The sequence below is a fragment of the Oncorhynchus mykiss genome, chromosome 19, assembly GCF_013265735.2.
Source record: "Oncorhynchus mykiss isolate Arlee chromosome 19, USDA_OmykA_1.1, whole genome shotgun sequence".
Classification (NCBI taxonomy): domain Eukaryota; kingdom Metazoa; phylum Chordata; class Actinopteri; order Salmoniformes; family Salmonidae; genus Oncorhynchus; species Oncorhynchus mykiss.
Window position 1 is genome coordinate 14,785,096 of NC_048583.1, and position 22,081 is coordinate 14,807,176.

The 22,081-nt window shown below is 46.1% G+C and overlaps 1 protein-coding gene across 10 annotated transcripts in view; it reads left to right on the forward strand.

Annotated features, from left to right (window-relative positions):
- LOC110498654 (teneurin-3) overlaps window positions 1–22,081 on the forward strand; it is a 426,574-nt gene that overhangs the window by 361,126 nt on the left and 43,367 nt on the right. For all 10 annotated transcript variants that reach the window (XM_036954326.1, XM_036954328.1, XM_036954327.1 and 7 more), the window contains 6 exons: window positions 1,790–1,909; window positions 5,586–5,718; window positions 5,937–6,065; window positions 13,311–13,442; window positions 13,694–13,829; window positions 15,627–15,770. In XM_036954326.1, coding sequence (XP_036810221.1) covers window positions 1,790–1,909; window positions 5,586–5,718; window positions 5,937–6,065; window positions 13,311–13,442; window positions 13,694–13,829; window positions 15,627–15,770 — 794 coding nt within the window. The remainder of the gene's footprint in view (window positions 1–1,789; window positions 1,910–5,585; window positions 5,719–5,936; window positions 6,066–13,310; window positions 13,443–13,693; window positions 13,830–15,626; window positions 15,771–22,081) is intronic.

The window sequence follows — 22,081 nt, forward strand, 5'->3', positions numbered from 1 at the left end:
AGTACCCGAGTAATGATAGCACCAGCGTAATGATAGTACCAGAGTAATGATAGTACCAGAGTAATGATAGTATCAGCATAATGATAGTACCAGACTAATGATAGCACCAGAGTAATGATAGTACCAGAGTAATGATAGTACCAGAGTAACGATAGTAGCAGCATAATGATAGTACCAGAGTAATGATAGTACCAGAGGAATGATTGTACCAGAGGAATGTTTGTACCAGAGGAATGATAGTACCAGAGTAATGCTAATACCAGCGTAATGTTAGTACCAGCGTAATGTTAGTACCAGAGTAATGATAATACCAGAGTAATGATAGTACCAGAGGAATGATAGTACCAGCGTAATGTTAGTACCAGAGGAATGAAAGTACCAGAGGAATGTTAGTACCAGATTAATGTTAGTACCAGAGTAATGATAGTACCAGAGGAATGTTAGTTCAAGAGTAATGATAGTACCAGAGTAATGATAGTACCAGAGGAATGATAGTACCAAAGTAATGTTAGTTCCAGAGTAATGATAGTACCAGAGGAATGATAGTACCAGAGGAATGATAGTCCCTTGCAGCGTCTATGCTCTCAGAAACTCTCAGACACCTGAACAGTGACAGTTGGGTATTGTTGCATCCCAACTGCCACCCTATTCCCTATATAGTGAACCACTTTTGGTCAAAAGTAGTGCACTATATAGGGAATAGGGTGCCATTTGGAACATAGACATTGTTTTACGGTGACAGATACCTCCCTAAGCAAATGGAAGGCATAAATTACAGCTACATTAAGGACCCCCCCCCCCCCCCCCCCCCCCCCCCCCCCCCCCCTCACACACACACACACACACACACACACACATACAGGTATTAATGAGGCGAGGACGCTGGGTAATTTGTAATTTATGGCATGTTTACACTATAGAAGAGGGAGGGGGGTACATCAACTGTACTGTCTGGCATCCTCTCAGACTGTTGCAAAGGATAGTGCTGGAGGAGGAAAAGTTGTGTGTGTCTCTCTGTCCCTCTCTACAGGGTGATTCAATGCTCCGCTACTGATTAGCACTCAGTGAAAGCTGTAATGACCTGGGAAGGAGAGCTATAAGTAAATCTAGCTACGCTCCCCCTGCACACACACACAGAGTAGCTATCTCCACAGGACCAGACCCATTGATTAAAAACTCATCTAAACGGTCCACCGCTAGCCGGGCCTGGCTAAACAACTTGACTTTTCTCCTCTTTTTTTAAACAATTTTTGCCGCAGAATACATTTGCCGTGCTGCTGGCCTGTGTATGTGATGGTGGGCAAAGAGTGTGTGTGTGTGTGTGTCCGTGCGTGCGTGTGTGTGTGTGTGCATTTGTGTGTGTGTGCTGTGTGTGATTTATTCACTCAGTCCCCTAGTATCGATCAGGCTGATAAGCCTCAGAGGGGAAAGGCCCAGGCATCCCAGCAGCCCTTAAACACACTGTGTTATGTGTGCTAAACAGGGAGATGTAAGCCCACATGAATAACAATGTGTGTGTGTGGGGGGGGGGGTTGGATCACGTGTGATTTTGTGCATGCATAGCGGTGATGTGAAAAGGGAATTGGTTATTTGACGTGGCACTGTACAGTGTCATACTGTGGTGTTTATGAATGTGCTGAGTGAAAGTTGTCTAGTGTGTTATTTCCTGTCGGTCCTCTAGCGTGATGTGTATCTCAGGATATCTCTGTCTCTGCGGCGTCCTATAGCTGCAGTGTACAAAATAACGACGTCTCTAAGCAGATCATCTCTACGTGTTGTTTCTCCCCAGCCTGGTGTCCATCATCAGAGGCCAAGTCCTGACGGCAGACGGAACCCCCCTCATAGGAGTCAATGTTACCTTCGTCCACTACCCCGACCACGGATACACCGTCACGCGCAAGGACGGCATGTAGGTCCACGTACACACACAACGCACACGCACACCCGCACCCGCACACACACGCACACGCATACGCGCACACACACACACACACCACAGACTCTGGTCTTCCTCACCACTGACACCTCATACAGTCTTTGATTTATGTTGTGTTTTCAGGACTGGTTGATTGAATCGTTATGAGTGTGTCTGTGTGTGCATATTTGCGTGAATGTTTTTCCGTGCATCGGTGAGTATGTGAGAGAGAGAAAAGAGAAACCGCAGCACGCTTCTTCTCCTGTCCCTCTACGACTCTGTCTCGGAAATCTCCCAAAATGCTCTCTCTCATGCAAATGTAATCTCAGCAGCTTCCCCCCAATGAAAAAGCACACACTCACAAACACCCCCCACCCCAAATGAAAACCCTGCGCCATTTAAATGTGAACTGGAGGGCTGTTTAAAATGCATTGGATTTACAAGGGCAGAATCAATTAGCCTGCGTCATTCTAGTGCAGGGCACAGAACAGACATGCACACACACCTCCACTACACCCTGCCCCCCACTCCCGGTTCCCCGGTGTTATTACAGCGAATGTTCCTGCAACCCTCCTCGACACCAACCAGGAAATAGGAAACGCAGTCCGAGTCCTAAATAGCACCCTATTCGCTATATAGTGCACTACTTGCTTCCCATAGGGATCTGGTGAAAAGTAGAGAGCAGTAGATAGGGAATAGGATGCCATTTGGGACAGAGGCGCAATCACTCCCAGGCCCCAGCCCCATCAGGACCTTTTATTACACCACCCGCGCCCAATTAGATTGTGAGGCAGGGGTGTTAAGGGCAAAAGTGCAAGCCGTGATATTTGGTGCTCCCTGCCTCATTGAGAGGAGGCTCTGTGTGATTGCTGGGAGTGTAATAGGTTGAATCTCTAGGGCGAGGCTAAGCTACTAGATTGCAATAGGTGTGTGATGGCGACCACTGTGGCAAATTGAATACATGATGTTGCACGATCTTCCACACTGCAGGTTGCGATGTATCCAGCCACTATGTCATGCCCCTGTTACTATAGACGGAATAAAATTGAATAATTTATGTTGTTGTAATAGACTGAATATACTGCCATGCCACTGCTACAATAGACTGAATATACTGCCATGCCACTGCTACAATAGACTGAAAATACTGCCATGCCACTGCTACAATAGACTGAATATACTGCCATGCCACTGCTACAATAGACTGAATATACTGCCATGCCACTGCTACAATAGACTGAATATACTGCCATGCCACTGCTAAAATAAACTGAATATACTGCCATGCCACTGCTACAATAGACTGAATATACATGCCATATAATGCCATATAATTGCCATAGACAAACATGGGCAGTAGAATGGCCTTACTGAAGAGCTCAGTGACTTTCAACGTGGCACCGTCATAGGATGACATCTATCCAACAAGACAGATTGTCAAATTTCTGCCCTGCTCAAGCTGCCCCGGTCAACTGTAAGTGCTGTTATTGTGAAGTGGAAGCATCTTGGAGCAACAACGGCTCAGCCGCGAAGTAGTAGGCCACACAAGCTCACAGAATGGGACCACCGAGTGCTGAGGCACGTAGCGTGTAAAAATCCAAACTGCCTCTGGAAGCAAAGTCAGCACAAGAACTGTTGGTTGGGAGCTTCATGAAATGGGTTTCCATGGCTGAGCAGCCACACACAAGCCCCTAAGATCCCCATGCGCAATACCGAACGTCAGCTGGAGCAGTGTAAAGCTCGCCGCCATTGGACTCTAGAGCAGTGGGGACGTGTTCTCTGGAGTGATGAATTGCGCGTCACCATCTGGCAGTCCAACGGAAGAATCTGGGTTTGGCGGATATCAGGAGAATTCTACCTGCCCTAATGCATAATGCCAACTGTAAAGTTTGGTGGAGGAGGAATAATGGTCTGGGGCTGTTTTTCATGGTTCAGGCTAGGCCTCTTAGTTCCAGTGAAGGGAAATCTTAACGCTGCAGCATACAATGACGTTTTATCGAGACGATGCTGTGCTTCCAACTTTGGGGCAACAGTTTGGGGAAGGACTTTATCTGTTTCAGCAGGACTATGTCCCCATGCACAAAGTGAGGTCCATACAGAAATGGTTTGTCGAGGTCGGTGAGGAAGAACTTGACTGTCCTTGACCTCAACTCCGTCGAATGCCTTTGGGATGAATTGGAACGGCGACTGTGAGCCAGGCCTAATCGCCCAACATCAGTGCCCGACCTCACTAATGCGCTTGTGGCTGAATGGAAGCAAGTCCCCTCAGCAATGTTCCAACATCTAGTGGAAAGCCATCTCCCGGAAGAGTGGAGGCTGTTATAGCAGCAAAGGGGGGACCAACTCCATATTAATGCCCATGATTTTGGAATGAGAGGAGTAGGTGTCCACATACTTTTGGCCATTTAGTGTATTTAAGCAGTAAGGCCCAAGGGGATCCACGCCTAAGGACTGTGCTTAGGGACGACGCATCACGGAGTGCCTGGATTCAGCCATTAGTCGTGTTATATTGGCCAAATACCACAAACCCCGAGGTATACGGTCTCAAACTCCCATGGTATACCGTCTCACATACCACTGCTGTCAGCCAATCAGCATTCTGGGCTGGAACCACCCAGTTTATAAATAACAATATATCTGGTCGTAACAGATTGAATGCTGGTGTCGCTGATTGTCTGTGCTTCCATGAGTGTGTTCTTTTATCTATGCATTTTCTGTATGTGTTGCGTGTGTGTCTTCACACTTCACCCCACCAGCCCCCTCCAGACACAGAATATAGGACCGGACTTAGGGGACCTTCTCTCTCTTCCACTCGGATGGTTCTCCCTATAGGCCTGCTACATGTTAAAAGACGAAGTTAGCTAGCCAAATGGAGCTCTCTCTCACCACACACACACACACACACACACATCCAATAATAATTGGCCCCATCATCTTATTTTCAGTACAGGAGAAAGAACAGAATCATGTTTTGTTCTGAGATAAGTAGTAGAGAGGAAGAGGGAGAGATATAGCAGGAAAGGAGAGAGGGAGAGAGAAAGAGAGAGAAAGAGAGCCTCAGGTTGGACAGACTAGACAGGAGAGACAATTAGAACAGGACAGTCTGATCACCCTTCATCCTCACTCTACCTCCATCAGTGCCAAAGATACAGAGATCTCTGTCTCCAGGGCCCAGGAACATCCCGGAGGAAATGTGTGAACACGCAAAAGGCCCTTTCTACTCTCTGTGTGTGTGGGGTGAAGGGGGGTGTGTGTGTGCCTGTGTGTGTCTGTCCATCCGTCTGTCCGCCTGTCTCTCTGTGTGAATGTACATGCCTGTGTGTTTCTCTCACCACCTCTAACCCCATCTCTCCTCATCTCTCCTCATCTCTCTCCATCTCTCTCCACCTCTCTCCACCTCTCTCCATCTCTCTCCATCTCTCTCCACCTCTCTCCACCTCTCTCCATCTCTCTCCACCTCTAACCCCATCTCTCCTCATCTCTCTCCATCTCTCTCCACCTCTCTCCACCTCTCTCCATCTCTCTCATCTCTCTCCACCTCTAACCCCATCTCTCCTCATCTCTCTCCATCTCTCTCCATCTCTCAACCTCTCTCCTCATCTCTCTCCATCTCTCTCCACCTCTCTCCACCTCTCTCCTCATCTCTCCTCATCTCTCTCCATCTCTCCAGGTTTGACCTGTTGACCAACGGTGGGGCCAGTCTGACCCTGAGTTTCGAGCGGGCTCCGTTCCTGATACAGTACCGCACCGTGTGGATCCCCTGGAACGTCTTCTATGTCATGGACACCCTGGTCATGAAGAAGGTGAAATAGAGTTGATAAAGATATTTCATTAAATGTAATTGTATTGAGTCTTATTGAATTCCAGTGTATTTCATTGAATCATATTGAATCATATTGAACTGTATTGAATTGTATTTAATCATATTCAATTGTATTGAATCGTGTTACTCATATTGAATTGTATTGACTCGTATTGAATTGTATTGACTCATCTTCAATCATATTGAATCGTATTGCAGGAGGAGAATGACATCCCCAGCTGTGACCTGAGTGGTTTCATCAGGCCCAGTCCTGTCATCGTGGCCTCTCCCCTCTCTACCTGCTTCAGGTCCTCACCAGAGGATGGGCCCATCATACCTGAGACACAGGTGAGACATACACATCATCATACACACATTATCATCATCATACACACATTATCATCATACACCCATTATCATCATCATACACGCATTATAATCATACACACATTATCATCATCCTACACACATTATAATCATACACACATTATCATCATCGTACACACAGTATCGTCATCATACACACATTGTAATCATAAGCACATTATCATCATCATACACACATTATCATCATCATGCACACTTTATCATCATCACATATACATTATCATCATCATACACACATCATCATCATACACACATTGTCATCATCATACACCTATTATCATCATCATGCACACTTTATCATCATCATATATACATTATCATCATCATCATCATACACACATTATCACCATCATATATAGATTATCATCATATATACACGTTATCATATATACACATTATCACCACATATAAATATCATCAGCATATATACATTATCATCATCATACACACATTATCATCATCATATACGTACATGCACACACACACACACTCACAATCCGAAACCCAGACGAGTTGTACTGAATACACACACTTTTCCACAAACCCGTTATACCTAAGACTCAAGTGAGGTGACAGAGGAGAAAGGATACCTACAGTACATCAAACACCCACTGTACACACACCTCACAACACGGTCAGCTAGGGTTCGTCCAGTTCACTCAACTTCCAGCTCACTACCCCTCTCCACAGACCCACTCAGTACCCTCATCTGTTCAACTCATCTGTTCAACTCTCCTGTTCAACTCATCTGTTAAACTCTCCTGTACAACTCTCCTGTACAACTCTCCTGTGCAACTCTCCTGTTCAACTCTCCTGTTCAACTCATCTGTTCAACTCTCCTGTTCAACTCATCTGTTCAACTCTCCTGTTCAACTCATCTGTTCAACTCTCCTGTTCAACTCATCTGTTCAACTCTCCTGTTAAACTCTCCTGTTCCACTCTCCTGTTCAACTCATCTGTTCAACTCATCTGTTCAACTCATCTGTTCAACTCTCCTGTTCAACTCACCTGTTCAACTCATCTGTTCAACTCTCCTGTTCAACTCATCTGTTCAACTCATCTGTTCAACTCTCCTGTTCAACTCATCTGTTCAACTCATCTGTTCAACTCATCTGTTCAACTCTCCTGTTCAACTCACCTGTTCAACTCTCCTGTTCAACTCATCTGTTCAACTCATCTGTTCAACTCATCTGTTCAACTCATCTGTTCAACTCATCTGTTCAACTCATCTGTTCAACTCATCTGTTCAACTCATCTGTTCAACTCTCCTGTTCAACTCTCCTGTTCAACTCTCCTGTTCAACTCTCCTGTTCAACTCATCTGTTCAACTCATCTGTTCAACTCATCTGTTCAACTCTCCTGTTCAACTCTCCTGTTCAACTCATCTGTTCAACTCATCTGTTCAACTCTCCTGTTCAACTCTCCTGTTCAACTCTCCTGTTCAACTCTCCTGTTCAACTCTCCTGTTCAACTCATCTGTTCAACTCATCTGTTCAACTCTCCTGTTCAACTCTCCTGTTCAACTCTCCTGTTCAACTCTCCTGTTCAACTCTCCTGTTCAACTCATCTGTTCAACTCTCCTGTTCAACTCTCCTGTTCAACTCATCTGTTCAACTCATCTGTTCAACTCTCCTGTTCAACTCTCCTGTTCAACTCTCCTGTTCAACTCATCTGTTCAACTCATCTGTTCAACTCATCTGTTCAACTCATCTGTTCAACTCTCCTGTTCAACTCTCCTGTTCAACTCTCCTGTTCAACTCTCCTGTTCAACTCATCTGTTCAACTCATCTGTTCAACTCATCTGTTCAACTCTCCTGTTCAACTCTCCTGTTCAACTCTCCTGTTCAACTCTCCTGTTCAACTCTCCTGTTCAACTCATCTGTTCAACTCTCCTGTTCAACTCTCCTGTTCAACTCATCTGTTCAACTCATCTGTTCAACTCTCCTGTTCAACTCTCCTGTTCAACTCTCCTGTTCAACTCTCCTGTTCAACTCTCCTGTTCAACTCATCTGTTCAACTCATCTGTTCAACTCATCTGTTCAACTCATCTGTTCAACTCTCCTGTTCAACTCATCTGTTCAACTCATCTGTTCAACTCATCTGTTCAACTCATCTGTTCAACTCTCCTGTTCAACTCTCCTGTTCAACTCTCCTGTTCAACTCTCCTGTTCAACTCTCCTGTTCAACTCATCTGTTCAACTCATCTGTTCAACTCATCTGTTCAACTCATCTGTTCAACTCTCCTGTTCAACTCTCCTGTTCAACTCTCCTGTTCAACTCTCCTGTTCAACTCTCCTGTTCAACTCATCTGTTCAACTCATCTGTTCAACTCATCTGTTCAACTCATCTGTTCAACTCATCTGTTCAACTCTCCTGTTCAACTCTCCTGTTCAACTCTCCTGTTCAACTCTCCTGTTCAACTCATCTGTTCAACTCATCTGTTCAACTCATCTGTTCAACTCATCTGTTCAACTCATCTGTTCAACTCTCCTGTTCAACTCATCTGTTCAACTCATCTGTTCAACTCATCTGTTCAACTCATCTGTTCAACTCTCCTGTTCAACTCTCCTGTTCAACTCATCTGTTCAACTCATCTGTTCAACTCTCCTGTTCAACTCTCCTGTTCAACTCTCCTGTTCAACTCATCTGTTCAACTCTCCTGTACTGTACTGTAAATGAGGGAGATGACGTTTATGAATTTCCTGCCTGGGCTGCGGACAGTGGAATTATGACATTAACATGTCATGGTATTTTGCAGGAGTTGTTGTCCCACAACCAATCAGAATCCAGGATCCAAACAACCCATTTTTTAATGCCCCATAACACCCCACACTGCTTCACCCAAACTTTACCGGGACCTCAAACAGCCAACTCAGTTGGAACGGGAGGCCTCACAAAAAGCTGGGCCGAACTTCAGTACTTGAAGTATAAAAGCACACCTTTAACAGCCCAGTGAATACAAGGTCTAGCCATTTTCTAACTGTTTGCACAGATGCTCTTTGTTTCTTTGAAAGAGGAGAAGCCTTGATGAAGAGAGAGAGCATTTAAATCCATGTATAGTCTTTCTAGCTGTGCCAGACAAGGTGTGAGTTGTTACGAGGGTCTCACACGCGCTCGCACACTCATTCGTAGATCAAAACCCAGGCTTTACCATTATGGCAGTATCACAGGCCAATCTGTGCAGAAGAGCATATTCAGTAAAGCTGATACATGGGGCCAAACACATGTTTTATCTGCTCCGAATGAGTCCTCTCTCTCCCTCTCTCTCTCTCTCTATATCTCTCTATCTCTCTCTCTCTCTCTCTATCTCTCTCAACTCTCCTGTGCGGCCAGATAGACTTTGATACCTCTTGGCCCAACTTCTGTCTCCTCTTCTCTGGCACTCCTTCAGTCTAAAGCACTACTTTAATAAGGATGTGTTCTGCACCATCAGCCAAACAATACGCACAGACATAAACACACACATACATAAACACACAGACTCACACAGACATAGACACACACAGACATAAACACACACAGACATAAACACACAGACTCACACAGACATAGACACACACAGACATAAACACACAGACTCACACAGACATAGACACACACAGACATAAACACACACAGACATAAACACACACATACATAAACACACAGACTCACACAGACATAGACACACACAGACATAAACACACACAGGCACACACAGACATAAACACACACAGACACACACAGACATAAACACACACAGACACAGACAGACATAAACACACGCAGACATAAACACACACAGACATAAACACACACAGACACACAGACATAAACACACACAGATATAAACACACAGATATAAACACACAGACACAAACAGACACACAGACATAAACACACACACAGACATAAACGCACACAGACATACACACAGTAACACAAACACACACTGAGAAACACAAGCAATCAGACACAGGCACACACATAATACACAGAAACACTCACAGACTCTCTCATACACACACAGAGACAAGCACACAGTAACAGGCATCGTGCCCCGACCCAGCCAGTCCCCAAACGATCCGGTCCTGATTTGAATTAGTTCCTGTTGTTATGAGCAGAACTATAAAGCCTCAGAGCTCGTGCAAGGAGAGGCGGATGGTGAAGGAGGTTAACTCTTTATAAACGAACGCAGGGGTCTGACAGCTATACCCCAGGGGCCTTCACCAGGGTGTGTGTGTGTGTGTGTGTGGTGAGGAAAAACACAGTAAAAGGAACCCAGCACTAACATGAAGCCGTACCAAAGCAGTCAGTCACAGAGAGTAGCTAACTGGTAACAGACATGTCCACTAAGAGTCATCCTTGCAAGAGAATAGTCTTGCTGAGGAAAGTACTTTGGATTACACACACACACACACACACACACACACACACACACACACACACACACACTTGGCTGTTATGTGGCTTGGGATAACACGCGGGATGCACGCACACACACACACACACACACACACTTGGCTGTCATGTGGCTTGGGGATAACACGCTATTGTGTGCTCGCTGTTCCACAGAGGAGAAAGAATGGAAGCAGAAGACCAAAAAAAGGTTAGCCAAGTGTGTTCAGTTGGAGCACAATGAGACAGTGGTCCTCAGTGTCTGGATGAAACCAACACTCTAAATTCTTCAGGTCCCAGAACCCAGTACGTAGGGCTCGTTGTTACCGCTGACGGGTTCTACTAACAGGACCAGAAGAAAATAGTTGAGACAAGGTCACTCTGACGCGCCACACGTGGAACTCTCCCAGAGGGATGACACTGGAGCACTCGGTCGCCTTCCCATGTGTCAAGCAGAAGAAAAAAACGGACAAATATAAATAGTAAAATCTATTCAAATCAAAGTTGTAAGTTAAGCTACGGTTTATCCCCGGAGAAATACTGTAGAAAAACTTTTTTTTCCTCCCCAACCAAATATGGACACGTGGGTGAGACATTTGGCATGACTCTAAAATCTTCCTGCGTGGTGATTTGAGTCTTGATATTCCTTTTAGAGATGTTTACACTATGTGATGTTGGTGCACACCAAATCCAGTCTGAGGTGATAGCAGGGTGATGGGATTGACTGTAGCCTGCGGTTATTAGCTGAACACATATGCATACACACACACACACACACACACACACACACACACACACACACACACACTGAGCTGCAGCCTTAGCTGTCTGCAACAGTTAATCTGGATACCAACAAGTATAACAGTGTAGTCTGTTGCTGTGTTTTCAGCCTATTAGTTTGGATAGAGGTAGTGTATTGGTTTAGGTGGTTTAGTGGATATTTTGTGCTCTCATATCTGCTGGATTACTCAGAGTTGACGGACACACACACACACTCGCCTCTCCAGTCTCCACACCGTTCCTGTACGACATAAAACTGCACAGTCATGACACCACAAAAGTATGTAACAAAGGTTCTATAGTAAAGGTTCTGTTGAGGTGTTTCAGCCAATAAGGTGGTTTGGCAGTACTAACTATTGACCCAAGCCCAACCTATGGCATTATCCAATGTGTGTTATTAAAGGAGTGGTGGTTTTAAAGGGATACTTTGGGATGTTGGCAATGAGGTCCCAATCACATAGTATCCCTTTAAGATACAGCGCCAGTCCATTACCCCCAGAGCCATATGTTTTCATTACACTTCCCCTTTAATGGCGGGTGGCACTTCAAAATAAAGCACCCGTTTATTGTTTGATCTCGGCTCCGCTCATTAAACCCTTTAATGATTTACCAGTTGGTATTATTATATCCTGCAGTTAAAACAATGTCCCCCTTCTAGATTGCAAAAGATAACACACACCAGAAAGCAGACACACCAGAAAGCAGTGTTTCTATCAGTTAGTTTAAAGCCAGGAGAAACATGCTCTTAGGCCAGACGTTGTAGTTAGAGCCGGCTGGGGAGACCAGGGTGGGGTCCCTTCGCTGGCGGAGTGTGTTCAGGACGCACACACACATAATGTATGTGCAGACACACAGTTTCTCCCTGAAAGAAAACACACCCGCCGCACAGGGTAATTAAGTCTGTGGTGACGGTGACACCGCCTGTGTGTGTGTGTGTGGGGGGGGGGGTCACTTTTTCCACACTCAATTTGTTTTTCATTTTGATTGATTCCGTTGTCATTGGGCGACCATATTGGATATCAAAGGCTCGTTGAGACCCATGTCAAAGCTTCCCTCCCCCGAGAGAGGGAGCAGGGGGAGAGAGAGGGAGAGCAGGGGGAGAGAGAGAGAAAGCAGGGGGAGAGAGAGAGAGAGCAGGGGAGAGAGAGAGGGAGCAGGGGGAGAGAGAGAGGGAGCAGGGGGAGAGAGAGAGAAAGCAGGGGGAGAGAGAGAGAGCAGGGGGAGAGAGAGAGGGAGCAGGGGGAGAGAGAGAGGGAGCAGGGGGAGAGAGAGAGGGAGCAGGGGGAGAGAGAGAGGGAGCAGGGGGAGAGAGAGAGAGAGAGGGAGAGAGAAAGACTAGAGCTAGAAAGTAAATAAGTGTTGAGCGATAGGTCTTTGGAATCTGATGGACCTAATAAATACCCTCAGTGCATGTGATGTGTACAGATTTGAGGTCATATTCCATTTAATTCCAACCTCCTCATACCACCTCACTGACTCACCCTCCAAATCTCAGCCAGGGAGCTCTTTGGCCCCTGCTTTGAAAAGAGGGTGAAATGTGTTGATGTTAGGAGAGGCTAAAAACAACAGAGAGACCTAACACCCAGGGCTTTCTGGAGCATCACACTAATGAAAAGACAGTGGATAGACAGCGGAGGAGCTCTGCACACACACACACACACACAGTGGAGGCGCTCTGAACAGAAGATTATGGTTATGGTTATATGAAACAGCCTTTCATACCAGGACAGTCACTACGCTGAGAAAACAGGCCAGGGAGACCTATCTCTCTCTCTCTCTCTATTTTCCTTCTTCCCTTCTCTCCAAATAGTTTTCACAGATGAATGAATAGCGTTCTTGACCCCATGTGACCTCTCCGTTCTCTTGTCACTTTGCCATACCACCCAGAGTGTAACTGTACTGAGACTTTTCTGAACCCTTTCGGCTTTGATGTTCTCACTGAAAAGTGTTCAAAGATGACATTCTCCACTCCAGTCCTCTCAGGGTGTGCTAAGATGTACTAACCCTTCTTGACCCACTCTCCTTTGATGTGTCCCCCCAACCCAACAGGTCCTCCAGGAGGAGACGTCCATCCCGGGCAGCGACCTCAACCTGCTGTACCTGGGCAGCAGGGCGGCCGGCTACAAGCCTGTCCTCAAGGTCACCATGACCCAGGCCAGTGTGCCCTTCAACCTCATGAAGGTAGGGCTTTCTCCTTTAGGTGTAACTAAATTGTGACTGGCATTGCTATCTCCATAGGTCTTGTAGGTCTTACAGTACAGGCCAAAATACAGTGAATATATGTTTTTGGATTAATTTGCAAACACAAAACCAAGGCTACAATTTATTTTGATGTCAAACGCCTTTTGAGTGCGAAATGTACAGTCAGTCTTGCCCTAGCTGGCCGTTATAATGCCCGTCTGAAAATGTGTTTATTCCATAATCTATTCCAGGTGCACCTGATGGTGGCGGTGGTGGGGCGTCTGTTCCAGAAGTGGTTCCCTGCCCAGCCCAACCTCTCCTACACCTTCATCTGGGACAAGACAGACGCTTACAACCAGAAGGTCTATGGCTTGTCTGAGGCAGTCGGTGAGTACTGTGGAGCAGGCCAAAGTACGCCACGAGTTAAAGGGAAATCCTAAATCTTGTTTCAACTTCATGTTCGTCATCCCCAGCAGCAACCCAACATCAACCTGTGTTCTAGGTTTTGTGGGGAAAGGAGAGATAAATGTTTAAAATTACGTCATCGGTGTGCAGCATGAGATTTTAACAAATTTGCCTACTAATTGTCTACTAATTGCTTACTAATTGTCTACTAATTGGTTGATGATGACATTGGAAACACTTATCTTCCTCTATTTTCTTCACTACCAAACATAGCAACGTGCCATTTTCGCACATGTTGATGTTGGGGTGGTGCTGGAGATGATGAAAATCAAGTTGAGACGTTTAGAAATGTCCCTTTAAAGTTGATTTGTCCCCAAAGGGCAGTTACTCTTGGGCATGAAAGGTGACAGGCAGACACACATACTATTTCTTCAGTGACGCTAACGTGCCTACTCCTTTGTCCACCTTTCCTAAGCCCGCGTAGAGCACATACATGACATGTGCCTTTTACCTAAACAGATCTTTGTAAATGCTAAGGGAGTCCCTAACAGGCTGCTGTCAAAGACCTGACTTCAGTCCGATGTGTGGGCTGAACGGTGGAGGAAGTCTAATACGGAACGTCGAGGCCTTCAGAGCAGCCTGTGTGATGTCTGTCTCCACGGCGATATGCTAATGCGTTCCACGCGAAACACAACTGCAGCTTTTGGTCGTTCTTCACTTTTCTCCTTCCGGTGTTTTCTTTTCACATGTGTATGATACCTCTACAACACAAAAACCACCGCAGAGAGTAATAACGTTGTTCTTGTTTTTGCACACACACGCACGCACGCACACACACGCACACACACACACGCACACGCACACTTACACACACGCACACACACACACGCACACACACACACACACACACACACACACTCTTTCTCTCTCAGGTTTCTGAAGGTCATGGCAAAAGGTGTGGCTTCCTTCTAAAAACAATACAGCCGGGGGGTGCTGCTGCTTCTGGAGACCGTTGATGGTTGTGCTCACAATGACATCCCTAAACACACTTGTCACCCTACGCTCAAGCTGTTTCACACGGAGTCCCTGACAGGCAGGCAGACATGCCGCGGCTTGTTATTTTCAGTCCTGGGGGATCGGGGAGGGAGGGAAAGGAAGTTGGCCAGTGTAAAACTACCCACGTTTCTCTCATATGTAAATAAATACAAAATGACCGCCTTTCCATAAACAAACTGTTCAACGGTGTAGACGCTGAAGGGTTGTTATTGTTGAGTCTAATGTATTCTTGCTTTGCCAGGAAGGAAGAGATAGGAGAAGGAGAAGGAGGGTGTTATTAGAAATGGCCCAGGCCCAAGTCATATTGATTGATTGTGTTTTCACCTTCTAACCTCCCCTTCGTCAGCATTCGTTTTTTTCCAATTGCATTACGCCTGTCTGGTAATTTGGCCTGCGCCATTATTGATCCATCAGAGGGGGGTTTGTCGTAATGTGATCGGCTGAAGACGGATAGGAGTTTAAAAAGAGCTGTAAGGAGATGATTATCAAGTTTGGGAAAGTTCTGTTATTACAAACTGAGTGGAGGTGTTGAGATATGACGGCAGAGATGAATTGTAATTGTGTAAGACGACTAATTAGAATCCCTCGACAAAAAAATTAATCATAAAAAATGAATAATACCAATAACATTGTCTAGGCTTGTACTTGTCGTTAGTCAATTGGAGTCTTGTCATGAACAGTATCTGTGCTAACCCGATCCCCTCATGCATGTTCCTGTTGTAGTGTCCGTGGGTTTTGAGTACGAGTCGTGTCTGGACCTGATCCTGTGGGAGAAGAGGACAGCCACACTGCAGGGCTATGAGCTGGACGCGTCCAACATGGGAGGCTGGACGCTGGACAAACACCATATACTGGATATCCAGAACGGTAGGAACATGACTGCACACACACACACACACACACACCAAGCACACACACACACACACACACACACACACACACACACACACACCAAGCACACACACACACACACACACACACCAAGCACACATGCGTGTACCTCCCCACACACACACACACAAACAAACTCACATTTACACACATGCACACACACACACTCATCACCAATGACTGTATATATGAGCCGTGTGACAATATTCTTTCCTATGTGAAGACTCAATATCGCATTGAAGCCAAATGAAGTCTGTTAAGATGGCGTCTCATGGAGACCTAACATGCACAGTTTGAACTCGTCCAGGAAGTGACATTGCAGGCTAGCTCAGTGCTGCCCCCTCTTATTGAGTAACTCAAGTTGAAGGCTGACTGGGATACTGCAGGCTGCCATTAGCAACGAAATGATCCTTATAACTGCGATTTTAAAATAACATCTGATGCATGAGAAGCAATTATTGGTACCATGGTTGTTTTCAGGAAAACGTTTCATTTACAGGGATATTGACTGCGAAGGAGGATCCTGTTCTCTGCTAACAATGCCTGCAGTACCACAGGCGGCGTTTGAACTTCCGTGGCTTCAGTGAGAAGGAGCGGTCTTTCTCCTCTGCTCGTCACACACGTACAGATTCCCCCACCACTTCTACCTCCAGCTTAATGCCTATCCTGCAGCCGTAACTCTAATTCATGCCTTATTCACCTTTACAAGCTACCTAAGTGGTACCTTCTCAACAGATTTACACAGGGCTTATCGTTATTCGCTGACATAAGCTTGTTAAACAGGAAGCTCAACAGCGCATCAATTACAGGTGCTATCTATCGTACAGACACTGTGAGGAGCTTTAGCAACACTAAGGCACATCACAGTAGACAGGAGTGAATCTGTGTGTGTGTGTGTGTGTGTGTGTGTGTGTGTGTGTGTGTGTGTGTGTGTGTGTGTGTGTGTGTGTGTGTGTGTGTGTGTGTGTGTCTGTGTGTGTGTGTGTGTAAGCGTGTGTGTGTGTAAGCGTGTGTGTGTGTAAGCGTGCGTGTGTAAGCGTGTGTGTGTGTGTAAGCATGTGTGTGTGTGTGTAAGTGTGTTGTGTGTGTAAGCCACAACGGGTTGACTGAAGACAGATCTCGTCTAGCACTCATGTTAATGTAAACACTGCTAACCAAACGAAGAGCATCATCGACCTATCTGTCAGAGCGACCTTGATGGAGAGAGCGCGAGAGAGATACTTGGCAGCCGAAACGTTTGCGGGCCACCATGTCATCAACAAGACATCAGACAAGCTGTGATGTATGCCAGCCATGCCACGGTCTACCCTGACCAGTGAAACTTCAACAGGGGAAACAGAGGGGGAGAGATGGCAGAGAGATGGGGAGGGGAGGAAGGAAAGAGATGGAGGGAAAGAGGTAGAGGGAGAGGAGGGAGGAGAGAGTGTTAGGTATCCCTAACACATACTGTATGTCTAAAGCCCTTAAAGAAGGTAAAGACCGGTCAGGACAGGATGTGTTCATAAGTGAATGTGTAGCAAAACCCCCACACACCATCCCCTTATCCTCAACTCCCCGACCGCCAACTCACATCCACATCCTAAAAAAAACAGAAACCATCAGTTGGAACGAGTGTGGGTACGGCCCGGGACGCCTCAGATTCCCCCCAGCGTTTAAATCAGATAAACAACTGAAGTTTGACGTCCATCGACTCTTCAAACTGACGCGTGACTTAATTGAATCAGCCCCATTGTCGAGACGACCAAACGACCATAACAGGAGTGGGAGAGATAAGATCAGCTCAGACCGGGACAGGGACAGGCGTTCGCTAGATTTGCCTGTCATAAATATCCTCCCAGACAGACTCTTAACAGAGTCAATGTCTATAATGAACACCCACATTGGATGTCCATAAGGACAGAGGGGATAATGGTGGTTCCTAGTGAAGGCCCAATCTACCAGAGTAATGAGGCTGGAGATGACATGAGGCAGTGGTGGAGACTGCTATCTGGGATCCTTGGGACTTGCCCTACCCTAAACCCTGACCCTAACCTTAACCCTTACCTATCCTTAATCCTTACTTAACCATTTTCAATTTCAATGGGGTAGGGACGTCCCAAAGATCCAACTGGGATTTCGTGAAAACCAGGGAATTTATTGAACGTATCTGGAATTTAGCGTTATTTATTTATTTAACCTTTATTTAACTAGGGCAAGTCAGTTAAGAGCAAATTATTATTTACAATGACAACCTACACCGGCCAAACCCGGACGACGCTGGGCCAATTGTCCGCCGCCGTGATACAGCCTGGATACGAACCAGGGTGTCTGTAGGGACGCCTCTAGCACTGAGATGCAGTGCCTTAGACCGCTGCGCCGCTCGGGAGCCCCAGTATATACAGCGGGGCAAAAAAGTATTTAGTCAGCCACCAATTGTGCAAGTTCTCCCACTTAAAAAGATGAGAGAGGCCTGTAATTATCATCATAGGTACACTTCAACTATGACAGACAAACTGAGAAAAAAAATCCAGAAAATCACATTGTAGGATTTTGAATTAATTTTTTGCAAATTATGGTGGAAAATAAGTATTTGGTCACCAACAAACAAGCAAGATTTCTGGCTCTCACAGACCTGTAACTTCTTCTTTAAGAAGCTCCTCTGTCCTCCACTCGTTACCTGTATTAATGGCACCTGTTTGAACTTGTTATCAGTATAAAAGACACCTGTCCACAACCTCAAACAGTCACACTCCAAACTCCACTATGGCCAAGACCAAAGAGCTGTCAAAGGACACCAGAAACAAAATTGTAGACCTGCACCAGGCTGGGAAGACTGAATCTGCAATAGGTAAGCAGCTTGGTTTGAAGAAATCAACTGTGGGGGCAATTATTAGGAAATGGAAGACATACAAGACCACTGATAATCTCCCTCGATCTGGGGCTCCACACAAGATCTGACCCCGTGGGGTCAAAAGAACGGTGAGCAAAAATCCCAGAACCACACGGGGGGACCTAGTGAATGACCTGCAGAGAGCTGGGACCAAAGGAACAAAGCCTACCATCAGTAACACACTACGCCGCCAGGGACTCAAATCCTGCAGTGCCAGATGTGTCCCCCTGCTTAAGCCAGTACATGTCGAGGCCCGTCTGAAATTTGCTAGAGAGCATTTGGATGATCCAGAAGAAGATTGGGAGAATGTCATATGGTCAGATGAAACCAAAATATAACTTTTTGGTAAAAACTCAACTCGTTGTGTTTGGAGGACAAAGAATGCTTAGTTGCATCCAAAGAACACCATACCTACTGTGAAGCATGGGGGTGGAAACATCATGCTTTGGGGCTGTTTTTCTGCAAAGGGACCAGGACGACTGATCCGTGTAAAGGAAAGAATGAATGGGGCCATGTATCGTGAGATTTGGAGTGAAAACCTCCTTCCATCAGCAAGGGCATTGAAGATGAAACGTGGCTGGGTCTTTCAGCATGACAATGATCCCAAACACACCACCCGGGCAACGAAGGAGTGGCTTCGTAAGAAGCATTTCAAGGTCCTGGAGTGGCCTAGCCAGTCTCCAGATCTCAACCCCATAGAAAATCTTTGGAGCGAGTTGAAAGTCTGTGTTGCCCAGCAACAGCCCCAAAACATCACTGCTCTAGAGGAGATCTGCATGGAGGAATGGGCCAAAATACCAGCAACAGTGTGTGAAAACCTTGTGAAGACTTACAGAAAACATTTGACCTCTGTCATTGCCAACAAAGGGTATTGAGATAAACTTTTGTTATTGACCAAATACTTATTTTCCACCATAATTTGCAAATAAATTCATTAAAAATCATACAGTGTCATTTTCTGGATTTTTTTTCTCATTTTGTCTGTCATAGTTGAAGTGTACCTATGATGAAAATTACAGGCCTCTCTCATCTTTTTAAGTGGGACCTTGCACAATTGGTGGCTGACTAAATACTTTTTTGCCCCACTGTATATAGTATATGACTTTAGCTTCATTAAAAAGTTATAATCTACACTCTTTTTAATGTGTGACCCATGTCCCTAAACTGATGATTCAACTGAACGTTCCTTCATAACTACTCAAGTTTATAGTTTATACCAACAGAGTTAGGATTAGGAGTGAACTTTTATGCAACCCTAAATTGTTTCCATAACCTCTGCTACTCTCTGTAGACTTACTGTATGGAACAAATGATCCCACTGCTTTAAACAGTAGAGTAGGTTGGAAAGAGTTGTAGCTATTGTAGTAGGAGCCAAAAGGCCTGCAGAATGAATGCATGGGTTATGGGAAGTCCTGGACTTATTGAAGTTTAGTTAGAAAACGGGCCAACCTTCGACCAATCCGACGGCATGTTTGACATTACAGTCCTGTAGCAGACGCTCTTATTCAGTCACTCACGTTCTGCACTCAGCAAACTGAAGCTCGGTGACAAAATACTGTCCAAAAAATACTGCAAATAGGTCACCAGCAAGTCACTTCAGTAACTAGCTACAGCGATCAAAGCCATAGACATTACTCTGAATATTCACAATGCTGAGGGGGAAGCAGAGGAGGAGTCTGAGAATGACCAAAGTGTCTGATATTGAATACAGGCTATGTAGTAGTGTGAAGGAAGGGCATTGATGCGCTGAATCCTAATTGCTGTTAAACGCTTCCCCTCCGTTCATCCTCTGGTTCACACACATTAACTCACAATGCTCGTAGCTACGAAACACACACAAAGCTAATGAACGTACAGTCACGTGTCCGGTTGTTTGGTTGTCGGGGGCGATCGTCGTCAGGCAGGCTCAGGTTGCCGGGGCGGTGGTGTAGGAGGTACAGGGGGTGTTTAGGGGGTCTTGCTCTTTCAGCCATCCAGCTTTGTAATGACACTAAGCCTTCTTTCACCTCTCCGGCTTAGTCCCTGCTGTCTGAGGGAATTCCTCTAGTCTTTCATCTCACACACACAAACACACACACACACACATATACATACACACACACACACACACACACACACACACACACACACACACACACATACACACACACACACATGCATACACACAGGCATACACACACACATACGAACACACTACACATACAGTTGGCAGTTTGACCCAGACCCAACACCCCCACTCTCCCACCTTCCTCTGGGTCCCTGTTAGTCCCTCCTCTCCTTATCCCACTCTCCCCCCTTTTCCAAGACCCCCAAACACGCACATACACACACTCACTCCCCCTAGAAACACACACACCTACTAGCCCAACCACTCCATTACAACCCCATATTTCCATCTCCCTCCCTGGCCCTTTGATTGGTCCCATTACTCCATCAGCTAGCACAGCAATCAGACCCCATTACTGGGGCATCTCAGCCAGCCTCCTACTCACAGGACACTGGACCTCCATTACTGCTCTGTAGCTCCAAAATGGCCACCACAACACAGGTTCAGTCCTTTAGTCCACCTACTAGGACACAGATAGGACACTGGACCTGTGTTACTGCTCTATAGAGCCAAAATGGCCGCCACAACACAGATTCTGTCCTTCAGTCCTTTAGTCCACCTACTAGGACCCAGATAGGACACTGGACCTGCGTTACTGCTCTACAGAGCCAAAATGGCCGCCACAACACAGGTTCTGTCCTTCAGTCCTTTAGTCCACCTACTAGGACCCAGATAGGACACTGGACCTGCGATACTGCTCTACAGAGCCAAAAAGGCTGCCACAACACAGTTGTTTTGTGATATGTACATTTTTAAGTTGAATGCATTTGGAACTATCTACATTGGTCAGTCCAAAATGACTTTTTGAATTCTTTTTTATTTTACCCCTTTTTCTCCCCAATTTCGTGGTATCCAATTGTTGTAGTCTTGTAGTCTCTATCTTGTCTCATCGCTACAACTCCCGTACGGGCTCGGGAGAGACGAAGGTTGAAAGTCATGCATCCACCGATACACAACCCAACACTGCTTCTTAACACAGCGCACGTCCAACCCGGAAGCCAGCCGCACCAATGCGCCGGAGGAAACACCGTGCACCTGGCCACCTTGGTTAGCGCACACTGCGCCCAGCCCGCCACAGGAGTCGCTGGTGCGCGATGAGACAAGGACACCCCTACCGACCAAGCCCTTCCTAACCCGGGCGACGCTAGGCCAATTGTGCATCGCCCCACGGACCTCCCGGTCGCGGCCGGTTACGACAGAGCCTGGGCGCGAACCCAGGGACTCTGATGGCACAGCTGGCGCTGCAGTACAGCGCCCTTAACCACTGCGCCACCCGGGAGGCCCGACTCTTTGAATTCTGTCATGGAAATA